The 18,310-nt window shown below is 32.1% G+C and overlaps 2 protein-coding genes across 2 annotated transcripts in view; one reads left to right on the top strand and one right to left on the bottom strand.

Annotated features, from left to right (window-relative positions):
- Window positions 1-1,395: 1,395 nt before the first annotated feature.
- K444DRAFT_584952 (uncharacterized protein) lies at window positions 1,396-3,294 on the bottom strand (the record flags this gene model as incomplete). Its single annotated transcript, XM_024877895.1, has 8 exons — window positions 3,065-3,294; window positions 2,945-3,015; window positions 2,850-2,884; window positions 2,588-2,775; window positions 2,238-2,533; window positions 1,874-2,176; window positions 1,604-1,819; window positions 1,396-1,554 (listed from the first exon to the last, which is right to left on the bottom strand). The coding sequence occupies exons 1-8, from the start codon at window positions 3,246-3,248 to the stop codon at window positions 1,396-1,398; spliced, it is 1,452 nt and encodes a 483-aa protein (XP_024740169.1). The 5' UTR covers window positions 3,249-3,294.
- Window positions 3,295-4,251: 957 nt separating this feature from the next.
- K444DRAFT_523166 (kinase-like protein) overlaps window positions 4,252-18,310 on the top strand; it is a gene marked incomplete at both ends in the record, with an annotated part of 46,648 nt that continues 32,589 nt past the window's right edge. The window contains 5 exons of the mRNA XM_024874264.1: window positions 4,252-4,347; window positions 4,400-4,482; window positions 4,663-5,212; window positions 5,277-7,395; window positions 8,178-8,197. Of these exons, the coding sequence (XP_024740168.1) occupies window positions 4,252-4,347; window positions 4,400-4,482; window positions 4,663-5,212; window positions 5,277-7,395; window positions 8,178-8,197 (2,868 nt within the window). The remainder of the gene's footprint in view (window positions 4,348-4,399; window positions 4,483-4,662; window positions 5,213-5,276; window positions 7,396-8,177; window positions 8,198-18,310) is intronic.

The raw sequence follows: 18,310 nt of genomic DNA, 5'->3' as shown, positions 1-18,310 counted from the left end.
ATTGTTGTGGTACGTATAGAACTGAGCTTGCTCCCTGATTGAAATTCTAACTCAGCTGTCCTAACCCGGAAAGTAGGTCCGGGTAAAAATCCAACTGTTTGGTAAAGTATTGCAAGGGGCAAAGGTGGATAAAGTAGACTTTTCATTATGGTAGGAATTTATCTGCTTCCACAGGTGGTTTGAAAAGCTACCTTGATAGTTTGAGGGAAGGGTATTGACGGAAGATTGAAGAAGGGAATAATGCAAGCCGCTTAATGGCAATAATAATACCGAATCAGAATAGTTTCATCTGTAGGAACTTGTCGTCAACCATTGTTCTCATCACTGGTGCTAACGGATGTATACTCTCGCCCTTCATATCACATATCTTTTCTCTTCTGGAACAACATACTAATCCAGTTCACCTCAAGCATTGGCTTGGGCCTCATCGTGAAGTACGCCAGTCGCCTCAATCACACCGTTGAGACCATCTGCATACGAGATTAATTAGATAAAGCTCTCTCTTTATCTTTATAAACTACCACATTCCCTAATTATACCCGCAAAGATCTTACCTCCATTTTATAAGCTCTTTTAAGCCTTACTTTTATTTATAAGCTTTCCCTGTTATTTATAAAACCCTTCTCTTATTTATAAAACCCTTCTCTTATTTATAAAACCCTTCTCTTATTTATAAAACCCTTCTCTTATTTATAAAACCCTTCTTTTATTAAGTATGCCATATTACGCTCGCAAGCTTATACTAATATAATATATAAGCATATAGGAAATTGGTTTTTTTAAGAGCTTTTATTTAAGTAATCTCATCGAATCTAAACCTCAATTCCTTCCAACGCAGTTAATCACCATCGCCGCTCTGCTCAGGCGCTAATCAGCCTCGCCTCACCTTCTACCCAGGTTGCTCAGTCACGTTCCTGCTCTCCCTATACTGCTGTATTAAGGGGACAAAGTCGACTCCTAGAGAGACTCACATAGGACTCCTTTCACTCGATTTGACTTTCGCTTCTGGGCCTTCGAGTTAAGCTGTACCACTTCCGAATTTGATTTTGCTTCTTCTTCGTCCTCCAAATCTTCCACCACAATTAGCCGAGATGTATACTTCGTGTAATCGAAAGTATGAATCACCAAATTTTCTTAGATTTCTTCTTGGTCCGATACTTGCTTAGATTTAAGAAAAAAGGCGGCATTCACGTAGTCTATGCTGCTGAATCGGGAAGAAGAGAGCTTGCAGCACAGGTAGTAAAAGATATCTTAAGATTCGTGTACTCTCTGACCATTCCTTTATCTGTGCACAAACCAATTGAGTAAACTTATGGACTCGAAATTTTCCTAATTCCGGTAAAAATGAAAAGAAAAAAAAAAAAAAAAAAATTGGTGGTCACTATCTTATGCCAACTAAGAGTTCCGAAACAAGCGTTGAAGCCACAGGCCTTTCTCGAGAAAAAATAGAAGCAATATTGTGACTAGCAAGAGCGGGACAGTGATTGTGAAGTAGAGAGAAACATATGAAATGTTATTGCTGGAATTGCTGAATATTGTCGAACTGAAAAGAGTCTATACAAGTTAGCTGCTAATATCTGCTAATCCTCAGGAATACACTAACAGCTACAAGAGATGCCGGAAGAAACACAGTTGCGATCTGAGTGAGGACTTTGATTATGAAACCATCTTTATGCCCTTGGGTGGTAATTTTCAGTAAGCTGGCCGTGTCTAAGCCAGTCTTCCTAGATTGCAATTGGAGCTCAGCGATACCCGTCTGAATTGTAGCCATAATGGCCCGTAAGCTGTCGTTCGCTCGAGTCGCCAGTATTGCGGAGAGCTCCAATAGATCAGTAATAAAGCTCGAGTAGATATAAGACAGTAGTGATCTTACTAATTGGGTGGTTTTCGAGGTTGTCCGCACTAAACCTAACAGAACTTCATGGTAGTGCTGGAGGTCGACCTTCAGCATGCTTAATGTGCTTGTCATATCGCAGTTACATTTTCTTAGGTTTCTCCCATGTAGCTTTATATGTAATTTACTACATCTAGAAAGCGTAGCTCTCTGTCCTTTGATGACGGTTGTTGCTACGGTAATTGTATCGCCAAGCAACGCTATCTTCTGGACGTCTGCGAATAAAAGCTCGTAGTCGTCTAAGTACTTCTCATCGATGCGAGACGAGTATGCCTTCTCTTCCTATTTACTTGTAAGTCAACTAAGAGAATCTACCGACAGGCATAGAACATCGTAGCCTTACAAATAGCATTACTTTCTGCCCCAGATTTTCAGTGTATTGGTCCCAGTTCCTTGCTGCTGTTGACAGAATGAAGATATGGGGCACGAGTGGTGAGGCTGCACACGCGCCGACCAAATTGCTCTCTTCCGCAAGCGCAGCCGATACGCGATCACTGAGGTAATTCGAATAATTCAGCAGAAGCCAGACAGATCGCTCATTCGACATGCACTTTTGATACACTCCAGTCTGTCGAAGTGACCATGGATTGCCACGCCCTCGTCCATTCAATTCGAAATAGCGAATATTATAACAGAACTCTATCCACTATGTCAACTTCACAGCCTTCCAGAGATGATTAGTATGAAACAAACCGTAGGTAGCAGATGGGTATAGGCGGTCATATACTAAATCTCTTGCGCGCTGCTTGTCATTCGTTTTTTGTCCAAAGGTATGGACAACCTGCAAGAATGGGGTAAATATGCGCAAGCTAGCTAATATCTTCCGGAATGCATCTTCAGTGATAGATAAGTGACCCCATGAGAAGGTTGGTTGGACAACGCTGTAGACTGTGAGCAGCGGCCAGCGTTTCATATTATATTCATTTAAACCGTCCTGGCCTCTAAGGAAACTTACAACATCAAATACTGCCATTTATCTCTTTTCCAGTACTGTTTTACTCTGTCAACGCTCTGGCTTGCTGAAAGTACGAAATCGATAGATAGCCTTACTTGATGGATTCCATGCCTTTCAACTTCCTCGCTCGTGATAAATTGCCGCTGGGGAAGCAAGTTTTGACATTCTCATGCCTATGTTAGGTGACTGCTTGATTTTTAGGTTTAGAGTTTTACCATCGTCTCGTATCGACCACATCAAATTAACGCCGCCGCCGGCAACTTGGAAGAGCCCCAGTGACTCGTTTCTAAGTCTCTGGTCACATAAACCGCGATCCTCTCCGGTTGGCGCATAACAATCTGCATCTACAGGGTATCTTTCTTCCTGGGAAGGCAGCACTTCATAGATTAAAGGGTGCATTGCGATTTGTGGGAAGAATGTCCAGATGAGACAATTTAAACTGAAATTGTTCACCTCTGGCGTGATGTCGTAGGATATGTAGAGTGCGATGAGCTATGACTTGAGAAGGCAAGAGTTGGGGACAATATCGCAGTATCTCTTAAGAGCCCGATCGTGCGCGATTTTCAATGGTAGGGAGTAGATGGTCAGGCTTGCATAGAGCAAACACGTCAACGTAAAGCCTCAATTGACAATGTGCAGAGGGAAGTATCCTAGCCAATCGCCCACGCCACTCACCCTCTCAAACTATAATTTCACCACAACAACGGCATAAAACAAAGTTTTTGAGGGGGTATTCGTGACAAACAGCCTCAAAATAGTGATTCTATTTTTTTTTAAATAAAGAAATCTGAGCACTTTGAGAAATTATTTTTTGATGTTCCGACAGGGATAAAGGTGGGGGGTTGGGTTGACCGGGCGGTTGGGCAGTGAACGCGTCTGCTGGTACGGGTATGGGCTCTCAGGCGCCGAAACAAGCCGCCGAAATTAGCCCCTGCACGAACACTAAAACCTCTCCTTCGAAGTCTACTTTTGAGGAAATAAAAGTTATTGAAAGCTCAGAAATAGTACGAGTGACTTATAAGATCCAATATGAGTTATACAAAGTCCCAGGGGAAAGAAGTAGGCTGACTTGTTGGGAAATAATACCGAATCTCCGTTATTGCTTAACGTGCCAAAATCAGCCTCCTTTTTCGGCGCCTAAGGGAACCGGTATCATAGTTACGAGACAATTGAAGCATAAGAATTGTGGCACCAATGCCAGGGAAGAAGTTGTGTCACCTGAAACGCACGCACATGAAAAGCGGCATAAAGATGCCCCGAGTGCGTGACGTGGAGCCATATAATAAGTATCGCTTAGCCCGGCTTATCGGGGTCCTTTTGCTCAAGCTGCCACGTCTGCCTGCCCAAGTATTTTTGTTGCATCCCTAAAAATTGTCTTGCAGATACTTCGTTGCCTCACAAAATGGCGAGTCAGTCCATATCAAATCGCTATCTCAAGCTGGAAGATCTTCGCAGCCTGCTCAGGACAAAATTTGGATCTGGCAATTTTAAAATACAAGTAGGTACAAAGCATAGACTTCTCGATTGAGTGAGTTCTGATTTCTATCTAGGAAAGAGACGAAAGCTATGAGCTCAGCATTCCAGAGCTACTAACAGAGGTCAGTATTCCATGTTTCAATGTTAGAGATGAAGCGTATTCACATAAAATAGGATGAGATCAAGTCAATTCAGAGTCAATAAGCATACTTTGAGGTATTGTGAATAATTTTATGTGCTCATGTCTGATCTGCTGATTAATCTATTTAAACGTATAATCTAATGGCTGGCTGCAGTATTCCACGTAAAGTTTCGAGTCCCGCGGGATCTGCACAAGTCGGAGGATGGCGGAACTGCGGAACAGTATCGAAAGGATACGTTTCGTGAATGTCAACTTCGAACACCGTTACTTTATTCCTGAGGCTGCCTTGTTCGAGGTGGTCTCCGAGCCAGCTATCAAAATGTCTTTGAGAAGCTTCGGAGTCCCCGTCTATGAGATTAGAGATTTGGCAATCAGCATTCTGCAAGGCGCGCGAAAATGTTTTGCGATCTTGATCCTTATAGGTCGAGGTGAGGCCATTTCCAACTTCTTCAGGCGTGATTCGCTGCAACGATCCTATCCCGACGATCGTCTCCCTTACACCTTAGGGAAACTGCAACAGATTTTTGAGGATGAATCCACCAGCTCCACGATCAGCCATTTTCTCGAGAAGCAATGGGAGGTTGCTATCCCTATCATGCACCAGCACATGACTTTTCGAAAGCTTGAAACTGAGGCCATCTTGCCTTTTCTCCACGAGGAAGCCACCGGGCGAGGCTCAATGGGCACTGCTTGGAAGATCGAACTCCATCCTCAGTGCCATCGACTTCCGCTGGAAAACCACAAGGTCAGTGCCTAGGACCATGAGCTTATTTCACACGAATGTTTCTAACCCCAATATCGCTCCCAAGGTGATCAGGAAGCAAATTGAATGCGGCAACAGCGAGGATATGGCTATTTTTCTAAAGGAGTTGGAAAATCTATCCCTACTTACTCACTTGAAGCATCCAAATATCGTTCAGCTATATTGCTCCTACATTTATCGGCAGAGATACAATCTTATCTTTGCTGTTGCCAATGGTGGATCACTAGCGGACTTTCTCAATGGGCAGAATGGTGAAAAAGAGCTTGAGGGCCCGCAACTTCTGCTTGCGCTCGCGGATCTGGCCTCGGCAATTGATGCCTTGCACAACTTCACTTCGGATGTATTTGATCTTAGCTTATCTGGATGCCACCACGACCTTGCACCCCGAAACATCTTGATCCACAATGAGACTTTCTTGCTAGCCGATTTTGGGCTATCTACATTTAGGAACGCGGAAGAAGACTCTCTCACCATATTCAAGGAGGTTCGCGGGTCATATGTAGCTCCCGAGTGCCAAACGTTGCACGACGGCCACGTCAAGTCCCAGAAGATCAGCCGAGCAAGTGACATATGGTCTTTCGGCTGCATTCTCTCCGAAGTGTTGACGAATATGTTACTGGGTTCTAATGGGGTCGCACAGTTCCGTGACAAGCGGAAAGTCCAGGTGACACCGGAAATTGAATGGTTTCGATTCCATCGAGGTCCTGGAACGCCGAATCACGCGGTGATTTGTTGGCTAGATGACTTGCAAGTAAACAGAGAGCCATTTTACGTGAAAATGATTGATCTGATTCGCCAGATGCTATCGATAGACCCGAGTAAACGTCCCCGCTCGGCACGAGTGTTAACAGTTCTTCGTGGCATATCGATATTGTCGCTCGCAAGCACCGTCAATCTAGCTCTAGAAAGTTTGTTATCCGTGAATCGCCGAAGCATCGACCGTGTGCTGGATAAGATGCGGTTTCAAAGCTGGCTCTTCGCTTTCGATCGATTGCTTGGTGAAACAGAGCGAAGCGAACTAGATAGTCTTGACTTCGACTTTCCCAAGACAACCCAGACGCTGAAAGAGACACGTCGCATCTTAGAGGGGGTCGAGGGGGATAACGTTGTAAATCACCAGCAGCTGTCTCTCCTCCGATATCAGCATGCTAGGCTAATCGAGGCTCTTCCGTCTTCCTATCGTCTCATCGCCGAGGAGCGCCTAGTGAAGCAAGTCTTACAGATTGATAGTGTGGAGCAGTTGGGCAGGTTATCGACTGCGATCACCGAGGCGGGCGACAAAGACATCGGGGTCTTGATTGCTGTCAAGCATCTTACAGCCCTCGCCGAAACAGGCCGTCTGATTGAGCAGAGTGATCTTCTTCTTGACCGGAAGAATATTACGTTAAAATCAGACATTGATATCCATAGCCTAGCATTGCTAGCACCTACGTCGGAACTCATCCTCATAGAGTGGCTCAGATATAGGGAAACATGGGCTGACGAGGTCATCGGAATAGAGCTCCGCCGCCGACTGACATCTGTGGTTGGCCTGCTCCACGCTGAAAGCACTACGCAGGTATCTAGTAGCTTACGCTGCAAGGGCATCTTCCATCACGCGTCAAACGGAGCCTTTGGCGTTATCTATAGTCTCCCTACCCCGGGGACGCAGCAAATCACCTTGCATGGACTCCTGAGTGCCAAAGGCCTATACCGCCCTCTGCTTGAATACCGTTTTCGACTAGCCTTCGAAATATGCAAATGCATCTACACGCTTCACAAGGTCGGATGGCTACATCGCAATCTCCACTCGATGAACGTGCTATTTTCTCCGCCGGAGGGTGCTGAGAATGTCGAATGGGCTAAGAATCCGAAAATCTTAGGGTTTGCAAGCAGCCGCGAAAACCGGCTCGATTCTTTTACCCATGGACCAGATCAAAGCCGCCAACTCCGGAGCTACCAACATCCAGAGTACCTTGAACGCCAGGAACGCTACCGAGAAGAATTTGATTACTACTCAGTCGGCATGCTCCTGCTAGAGATTGGATTCTGGAGTACTCTGTCTTCTATCACAAAGGACGACCACTTCCAAGGAGTATCGGACGAAGAATTCAGAAAACAAGTTCTTGCGACGAGGGTCCCGCAGCTTCGCATCACAATGGGAACTCGTTACATGGAGGCGACTCGTATATGTCTAGAAGGAGGCTTTGCGGGAAGACCAGGAGATTCCGGGGATACGGAAGATACGTGGTACGCGTCTTTTCAGAGTCAAGTAATTGACCGTATTCCCTTGATAGACGAGAGGTGACGAGCCCCCAGGGACATTAACGTGGCAGAGGAACTATCCCTATCTAGGAGTCCCCATCCCGACTGGGAAAAGTTAATGCTCCTTCTTAAAAGATTTAATTTCATTGTTTTTCTCATTAAATAAGATATTTCTTGTAGGCTGTCTAGTATACTTACTCGCATTAACGAGCCCACCACCGTAGGTCTGTGCGTTCAGGGCATTTTCATCGCAATTATGTATTTTAGCAGCATTTAATTGGGAGTAGACCAGCCATGGCGCTCCATAAGTATATGAACCCAATGCTCTTGCTTAAGAATCAGCCCATTTATCCATTCTTATGGTATTGCCTCCCATTCCTCTGTTACCGCAGCTTGCATTTCTCCTTTATTAGTCGGTTGGTGGGGTCGCCGGTACAAGGCTTGCTTGATATGCCTCCAGCACTTCTCAATTGGATTCATATCAGGGCTCGTAGATAGGTGAGGCATTAATATAATACCGTGCTGTGTACGCCAGCGAGCACAGCAGTTACGAGTAGACTTATGACCGTGAGCAGCATTGCCGTCTTCCATAAATAAAGGCTCGGCGGAAGGGCAAAGGAGGTGAGTGATAGCCGCAAAAGCGTTCACAATATCCTCAATATACGGTGCGAGTACTTGTGCTAAGTAATCCTTCTAACAAAAGGCTCCCTTCTTACCAGAACCGTGGATAAATAGTAAGGGACTCTTATAACTATATCCAATTGCTCCCCAAGCGTTTACTGGCGTCGTATGGCCCCGGTGAAGTTAGTACTGTATACATGTCGGGTGGGTTCTCTCTCCTCTCTTGCGTATAACCTTCTCCTTCGCTGTCCTTTCTCTAATTAAGAAGGTAACCTCGTCTGACCACAAGACCTTAAGCTACTCCTTATGCCAGAATATGTGTGTAATCGCCCAAAGGAATCGTCCAATAACTTGTGTTACAGTGAGGTAGGGTTTCTAATAAGCGGTACAGCGAAAATAGCCCTTTTGGTGGAGTCTATTACGCAAGGTTGAGGCAGTACAAGAGAGCTTGAGCTCTCTAATTAGCTTGTCGTAGTCCATGATTTGATTCTCCTACTTCTCAGACAGTGTGTCAAATGAATAGAGTAGAATAGAATAACGGCCATTACTCTTATTTTATTCAAGCTAAAAACCCGTTACTCTTATTTTATTCATATATTATTCAAGTTATTCATGAATAATTATGAATAACTTGAATAACGCACGTGATCTATGTACGTAATTGAGCTAGCCTAATAGAGTAAGGCTTTCGGGGGGCCCGCACCTAGCGCCAACTCTCTACCCAATCAGGTAGTAGTGGCACTTGGTAAGCGAATCAAACCTTAGCAATAATCAGTTTATTTATTATAGAAAATCTGTATTTAAGTAGCCTTATAAGTATTAGCTTAGCTTATATAAGGCTGCTTAATAAATACCTTAGTTCTTTTTTTTAAAATTTAAATATATGTCAATTTACTATAATTAATTAACTTCCACGTAACTTCCACGTGGTTATTCATGGTTATTCATGTTATTCATGAATAATTATTCTATTTTACTCAAATTATTTAAGATATTCGTTACTCTTATTTTATCCAAGTTATTCATGAATTATCCATGAATAACTTGAATAACTTGAATAATCCTTTGACACACTATTAATCTCAGAGCAATATTCGATAATCTCGTTTATCTTTAAGTCTATTAGCTTCTGTGCAGGGCCCACTCGCCCTGGGCGAAAGTGTTGAATTAGCTAGTTTAGGCTATCCATTCCTTCCACTCCAGCTTCAACCACTAGTTAGTTCGTTCTATTATTGGAATATACTTACATATAGTCGCACCAATCGCTTTATTAGTATTTCTATTTAATTACGTTTATTAAACCTATGTTCAGGAATTGGTGTAGTAATCGTATCACCTGTCACGGGCCAGGCCTTTGTACAAAGAAGACTAGTGGTTCGATTAACTAAATAGAATTCTCTAAGGGGAAAAGAGAAGAGAAAAGGAAGCGAGGACGGGAACCGTATTCCTTAAGGCATCCGAGCTCCCTAAGTAATGCGTGGTTACTCTATTAACTAAAGGAGGCGCGTCACATAACGACGAACATGTCCGAGATTATGTGACCTAAGTGAGGTTTCTAGCTAAGTATATAAATCAGGTCTCGACACGTTATATTACCCCCCTCCTTACCCGCAAATACTAGCCCCGTAAATATATAGGCAAAACTTCTTTCTATCTAATACTTTCTTTCTAAGCTTCTAAAGCTAATATTTCATCTAATATAGAATATAGCTTTTATATAAAATAGATATAGTTTTTCTATTTTATAAATAGCTTCCTTAAAATTCCCTAGCTATATCTTATATACTTCTCGTTAAGAATCTATTTAATTTCGTATTTATCTTTATCTCCTATAAGCTATAATTATAGCTATAAGTTATTTTATAATTAATAAAGTAATAGATCTATTATAGCTAGCTAAAAAAGCTTATTATAAAATATATTATAGATTCCTAGAAGTATATTAAGCTAAAAACTATAACTTCTTATTACTTTAACTACTATATATTTAGTATACTTTATATTAAGCTTTTTAGTTAGTTTATTTATTTATATATTCTAGAAATTAAGCTATATTTTATTTCTAATCTTAAATTTTAGTATCTAGTCTCTTTTCTAGTTTATTATTTCTTTTTAAAGCTATTAAGCTATTACTATTACGGCTTATATATATTCTTATATATTATAGAGCTTATATATAATATTATTTACTATTTAGATTAGTAATATTTTTTTTAATATTTTTTACTAATTTTATTCTAGAACTAGACTAGCTTAATATAATATTTATAAAATAGAAAAAAGAGGCTAATTCTTATAAAAGTAGTATTCTAATTATTAATTACTAGTTTAATATATAGTAAAAGGGCTATTTAATTTATTTAGTTATAGTTTATAAAAGTATAAAGAAAAGTCTTAATTATCTAGTTTATTTTCTTTATAAACTTATTTATCTTAGAATAATATATTATAAATAATTATTAAATAATCCCTAATAGCTTATATATTTTTATTTATAATATTCTTATAAATTACTTCTTTTAGTTAGATATTATAGCTTTTAGAAGCTTATATTAATAATAATAGGTTTTTATAAACTACTTTATTATTATTTCTATTATAATATTTATTATAGCCTTAAGTATTATTTCCTTTTCTAAATAGTTTATAATAATTATTATATTAGTATATTCTTTATTTAATAGGAGTTCTATTATAAAATTAATTAAGATCTCTTATTAGATTTAATTTAGGATAAAAAGAAATTTTAAGAACCTTTAATAGTAATCTCTTTATACTTTATTTCTCTTATAAATATTATAGTTTTATATAAACTAGTATATTTATTTTAATATATTTAGCTAGAAGAATTATTATATAAAGAGAATATTAGTAATATTTTATTCTAAATAACTATATTAAATTAAATTATATATTTATTAGATTAGCTTTATATAGAACTTTTTTAAGTCTAGAACCTATTATTATTTCTAGAATAGTAATTATCTAAATTAGAATAATAAATACTTTCTTATTAATACTTTAATTTTTAAGCTAAATAGAAATACTCGTTTTTATTTATTTATTATTTTAACTATTACTTAATATAGCTTATTTCCTTTTTAAGTATTTTATTATAGCTTCCTAAGCTCGTTTTAAATATAATTTTCTACTTATTACCCTATATATTCTTTATTAGAAAAGTCTTTTTCTAAACTTTAGCTTTTTAAGCTTAGTTTAAAAAGATTCTTTTATTTCCTAAAAACTTATATTTTATTTTAACTTTTCTTTTAATATTTCTAGTTTTAATCTTTTAAACTAGATTTAAGAACTAGAATAAGCTTCTTTTTAGTCTATTATTTTATTTATACTAGTACTATAAGAAATATATTTTTAGAGAGATTACTAAAGATTTCTGGTTTTAATAATTATAATATTCTTAACTAGTAATATTTATTTTCTTTTCTAGTAAATAAGTTTTATTTTTATCTTAAGAATATATTTATTTATTTATTATTTTTCTCTAAAATATATAAGATCTTGAAATTCTATTATAAGAGAATTAGGAACTACTTTATTTATTATTTTATAAACTTCTTATAATATATATAGAGTTATATATAACTTAAAGGCATATAATAAACCTCGGATATTACAGGTATTAATTAGAGAGATTAGTAGCTCTTTAACTTTATAACTAACTACTATTTATATTATAAGTATTAGGCTTATAAATTACTAATTATATATATATTATTAGGGCCTTCTATTTAGAGGAGGCTTCTCTAAACCTTATAGGAAAGACAGAGATTAGTTTTATACTAAATTTAATATTATGGTTTTATAACTTACTAATTTATTCTATTATCTTATTACCTATTAATAAATACCTTATAAGCTAATCTTTCTATCTTTAAAGAAAATAGTTTAATAAATAATTATATCTCGAAATTTATAAAATATATAATTTCTTATTAGAGCTATTCTTATAAAGGAAATCGACTAGATTAACCCTAATATAAGTAATAGTAAAGGCTTATCTAATACTTTTAATAAGGCCCTTTAGAAGCCTCTAAAAGCTAGTAATAATAATAGAAATAATTCCAGTAATAATTAAGATATTGAGATTAATACCCAGGTTATTATTACTCAAGCTATAAAATAAGGCTTATATACTAAAGTTAAAGTACTTTAATAAAAGCAAGAATTAGTAAATATAATTAACTAATATATCCTATAATTAGAGTAATATAAGAGTATTTTTAGAGATATCTTATAATTTACTATATCTTATAGAAATTCTATTTATAAATCTATTCTATTTTCCTTAATAATTTCTATTAGAGAACTTCCTAAAATAGGGTTAGAACTTATTCTTTTTCCTAATATAATAAGCTTTAAAAGTAATCTTAATACTATTCGTTAGGAGCTACTATATAATATCCTAAAAATATATTTAGACTAAAAGAAGCTTTTTAAGGTCCGGATATCTGATTTATATTATAAAAAGTTTCTTAGGAAATAGAGAATATTTATATTTTCCTAGAAAATAGTTTTTAGAATCTAACCTTAGACTTATAATAAATAATTTTCTAGAGTTAACTTTATTATAAGTACTTTTAGAAACAAATCTCATAATACTTAGAAGACTATAATAAAGCAAAGTCTATTATTATATAAGGTTTATTAGAAGCGATTTAAGGCCTATTTAGCTAATATACTTTAAGTACCTTAAATTCATTAATAAGATACCTTTAAGGAACTTCGAGATCTTTATTAGAAAAATAGTAAAATAGTTACCGAATTATATATTTAGATAATTAGTTTCGAAATTAATTAGAACTCATATCCTAAAAGAGACCGGATCCAGACTCTTAATACTACTTTATCTAATTATAAGACTTATTAGATACTTATATTTATTCTTTTAGGAAATAAAGTAATATCTATTTCTAAATAGCTTAAAAAAGCTCAGAAAGTAGAATATACTACTTATTTCAAATTAAGGAAAATAAAAGCAGGGAAGTCTAGTAAAAGTAATTCTACTTCTAAGAATTCTAATTTAGTAAATTCTAATTTATAAAGCTATTAAAAAAGAAAAGATAAGTTTCGAAGATTATATAAGAAACTCTTAGGTAATACTTTGGCTTCTTTAAAGCCTTAATAAAATACTAGTTCTATTTCAGGTATAATTTATTAGACTTATAAATAGAAAAAATACTTTTTAGGAAATATAAAATATTTTAAATATACTAAATAGGCTTAGTAAAATCCTAATAAAATTAAAATCATAAAAGAGTTAAGGTATTTATAAAAATAAATTAATACTATTACTATAGAGAAATACTTTAGAGAAGACTTTCTTAAGAAATAGGGAAAAGAGAAGGCTAAATCTTAAATATTAATAATTTTGGCTATAATAAAAAAGATATATTATTTTATATAATTATTTAAATAAAATTAATATAGCCAGAAATAAGTGCCTTAAAAATATATAATAGATTTAATAATACCGGATTAGACTATAACTTTCTTAATAATAATTAGGCTTAAAGCCGGGGCTTTATTATCTTAGCTAAATATAACCAAGAATTCGTAATCTTTTATAAAAACAGATTTAAGGTCTATTAAGCTTATAATCTTGAGATATTTATTATAGATAATTATAATAAAATGTATTCTTTTAAGCTCTGGTTCTATAAATATAAGAATATTAGCTTTTATAGCCTTATTTTTAGTATAGAATTTTATAAAGTAATTCTTATATAATATATAGACTATATTAAAAAATAATAGAGATATATATTTATATAGCCTAATAATATTAAAATCCTAATACTAAAAGAATTTAGTAAAAAGCTTAACTAGTATTTTAAGCTAGTATTTCAAGCCTTATTCTTAATAAAAGGCAAATATAACTATTCTAGATAATAGGCTTTATATATTTGTAATAATTATTAGGTCTTTACTTTATTATATAATTCTAGTAATACTAAATAAGAGGTTTTAATATAATAAATTAATATTCTCCGGAAAGAAGCCTTAGAAATACCTATTTATTTCCGGAATAATAAATATAAAGACTTCTTAGAAGTTTTTAATTCTAATAAAGCTTTGGAACTTCCTAATCTTAGTAATATTAAATATTCTATTAATATAGATAATATAATTTCATATAGGCCTTTATATAATTTATTAGAGATCTAACTAGAAGTATTATATCTATATTTATAGAATATGCTTTATAAATATTAGATAAGGCTTAGTAAAAGCCTAGTAGAGGCGCCTATTCTTTTTGTTTCTAAAAAGAATAAAGAACTATATCTTTATATTAATTATTATAGACTTAATTAAGTTATAATCAAGAATTAGTATCTACTTTCTCTTATTAATAAAATCCTTAACTAGCTTTAAGAAGCCAAGATTTTTATAAAACTAGATCTTAAGAATATATATTATTAGATAAGAATTTATAAAGAATATAAGTAAAAGACGGCTTTTAGAACCTACTATAGCTATTTTAAATATCTTATAATACTTTTTAGACTAGCTAATATACTAGTTATATTTTAAATATATATTAATATTATATTTATAAGGCTCCTGAATTATTTCATAATTATTTATTTAGATAATATTCTTATTTATTTCTAAAATAAAAGTAAATATTATAATTATATTTACTAGATATTTACTAGGCTATATAAAAATAACCTGTTTTATAAACTTAGTAAATATAAGTTTAATATTAAGGAAATCGAATTTTTGGGCTTTTTTATTAGAATAGAAAGTATTTATATAAATCCTAAACGGGTTTATAGTATTATTAAATAGCTAGAACTAGAATTATTTTATAATATTCAAGTATTTCTTGAATTTACTAATTTCTATTATAGATTTATTTACTATTACTTTTAGGTAATTATAGGCTTAATAGATTTCTTAAAAAAAATAGAAAAGGGCCGGAAATCCGGTTTCTTTATATAAATAAATAAAGTAGCTAAAAGCTTTAAGACTTTAAAAAAAGCTTTTATTATAATACCTGTTCTAATCTATTTTAACTTTTCTAAAAAGATTTATATTAAAACTAATATATTAAAATTCGTAATTACTAGTATTATTTTATAATAAATTAATTCTAGTAATAGCCCGAAAAAATACTAGTATCTAGTAATATTCTAGTTCCGGAAACTTTCCGGAGCCAAATATAACTATAATACCTATAATAGGAAGCTACTTATAATTATTAAAGCCTTTAAGTATTAGTACTATTATTTTAAAGAATCCAGATTTATAATTAAGATTATTATAGACTATAATAACCTCTAATACTTTATAGAAATAAAGTATCTAGAGAACTATTAAATATATTAAATAATATATCTTATAATATATAATTTTAATATTATTTATTATAGAGATATCTTAAATCTAGTAAATAGACCTAGTAAAAGATCTAATTATAAAAAAGATCCTATTAATATAACTTAGCTTCTAATCTTTTAGAATAAGCTAAAGAAAGCTTTTATAATTACGATTTAGAGATTCTTATAGATATCTAAAGAGTTCTCTCTTTAAAATAAGTATTATTTAATACTTACTATATTTATAGTAGCTAAAAAGAAATATTTACTATAAGACAAGTAAATAGATTATTTTATAGATTTCTTAACTATAGAATTAGTTAAGAAGCAAGATATAAGGAAATGCCTTAAAGATTCTATTACTATAGCTAAAGTAATAGAAATATTTATAACTATATTACTTAATAAAACTAAAGATTTTTTAGTTCCTCGAGTTTTTGAATTAGATAGTTATAAATATCTAATTTCTTATATATAAATATATATGGCTATTAAAAGAGCTATAGTACTAGCTCCTCTATCTAAATTTCTTCTAGATATTATTTAGATAGCTTAAAGAAATAATTCTTAATATTAGAATATTATAAAATAGAGGCTTAATAAGAAAGATACTAAAGGAAAAGAAATCTGGAAAAATAATTTAGGCCTATTTAGGTACTATTTAAGAATTATTATATCTAATAATTCTACTTTATATTAAGAAATTATAAAGCTTTATTATAATAACCTAATAACTAGATATTATAAAATAAAGAAAACTCTCGAATTTCTTAGAAAGTTCTAGTATTAAAAGAATATAAAAAAGAATATTTGTAATTATTATTAAGAATATAATATTTGCCAGAAAATTAAGGCAAAGAGGTATTTGCTATATAGTTTATTTAGTAATTTATTATAGTCTAAAAGACCCTAGAATAAAATTTCTATAGATTTTATTATAGGTCTACTATTATATAAGAACCTAATAAGAAGTTCTAATTTTAATATAATTCTTATAGTTATTAACTAGTACTCTAAAATAGTAAAATATATTATATACTATAAGATTATTAATTCTCCGGAGTTTACTAAAATTATATAGGAATATATTTTCTTAATTTTTGGCTCTTCTAATAGAATTATTTCTAATTAAGAAATAGTATTTATTAGTTAGTTTTAGTCTGCTTTCTATTTCTATTTAATATATAAATAGTATTTAAATATAGCTTATTATTCTTAAATAAATAATTAGATAAAAAAACAAAATCAGGTTCTAAAATATTACCTGAGATATTATTATAATATCTAAAAAAATAACTAGTTTAAGAAATTGTTTTTTATAGAATTTATATATAATAACTCAAAATACTAGATTTTATAAGATATATTTTTTTATATATATTATAAATACTATTCTTAATATTTATAAAATCCTGAGAATAGAATTATAAGAAAAATACTAACTATATATAAAAGGCTAGAAATTCTTAAAATAAAATAGAAAAAGCTTAAGAATTTATAGTATTATATATAAAATAATCGGAAAACCTACTATAATAAATACTAGTTAGCTAAATACTATTTTAAAAAAGCCTAAATAATACTATTAATAAAAAATATTAAATTTAAAATAGAAAAGCTTAAGCTAAAATTTATAAGTTTATTTAGGATTCTTAAATATATTAGTAATTCGGTATATAAATTAGAATTATTTATATTTAACTTTTTATATTTCCTTTTTTAAAAAGTATATAGTAAAAAAAAATTAGAAGCTATATTTATATTTTTCTAAAGAACTTCTGGAATTAGTAAATAATAATAAAGAATAAGAATAGGAAATAAAAGCTATTATTAATTACTAATAAGATAATAGAAATAAGAAATAATAATATTTAATTAAATAAAAAACCTGATTTAAAAATTATAATATCTAATTACTTACTTTCTCTAATTTTAAAAATTTCAAGGAATTTCTAAAATCATATAACTAAAACTATAGCTTAAAATCCGAAACTACTTTTTAATAACTTTTTAAGATTAAAAAGAATTCTAAATTACTAAGAAAAAGGCTACTTAAAAGAAAAAAAGAACCTAAATAGCCAAGAAAAGGCCCGGAATAATAATAAAGATATTCTTTTCCTAGGTTTTTTTTATTTATAAAGATTTTTTAGGGTTTTATTAAAACTTATAAGAATTATATTCAAATTATTAGAAAAAGATTTAAGATTAAAAAAGGTTTATTATAAGTAAACTAGCTATAAGTATCTTAAATAAATAAACTCTAATTTCTATAAATTTCTAATTCCCAAAAGTAAGAATACTAAATACTAGCCCTATTTAGAACTTAGTAAAGAATTAGCTAATACTTTCCGAAATCCGTTTATTTCTTAATAAAATATAGTTATACTATAATAATATTAGTATTAAGGATATTAAAAGAAATAAGTAAGAAACTTATAATAGTTATATATATTTTAGAAAAGGCCCGAACTTCTAAAATTAGATCCCAAATAACTATAAGTATTATATTATTAGTACTTGAAATACTAGTAATAAATTATTTAGTAATCTCAGTAATAAGTTCAGTAATAAGATTAATATCTTAAAAGTAGATATTATAGTATTTCTTTAAGAAATTAGTAAATATCTAAATATATTAGAAAAAACTTATTTTTAGAATACTAATTCAAGTAGTATTATTATTTATTTTATTAAAATAGAAAGAAGAATTCCGAAGCTTATTAGTATTCTTCTAGTTTTTAAAAACCTAATTAATAATATTATTCTTATTAGTATAATACTATTTAGAATATATTTTAAGAAATTTCTTAAAGGTTATAATAGTATTTTTCTAGAACTAGTAAGTCTTTAATAAGTAATAAGAAATCTGAAA

The sequence above is a fragment of the Hyaloscypha bicolor genome (genome assembly GCF_002865645.1).
Source record: "Hyaloscypha bicolor E unplaced genomic scaffold K444scaffold_52, whole genome shotgun sequence".
Taxonomy (NCBI): domain Eukaryota; kingdom Fungi; phylum Ascomycota; class Leotiomycetes; order Helotiales; family Hyaloscyphaceae; genus Hyaloscypha; species Hyaloscypha bicolor.
The sequence above is the reverse complement of the archived record's forward strand: the minus strand, read 5'-3'. Positions and strand labels throughout refer to the sequence as shown.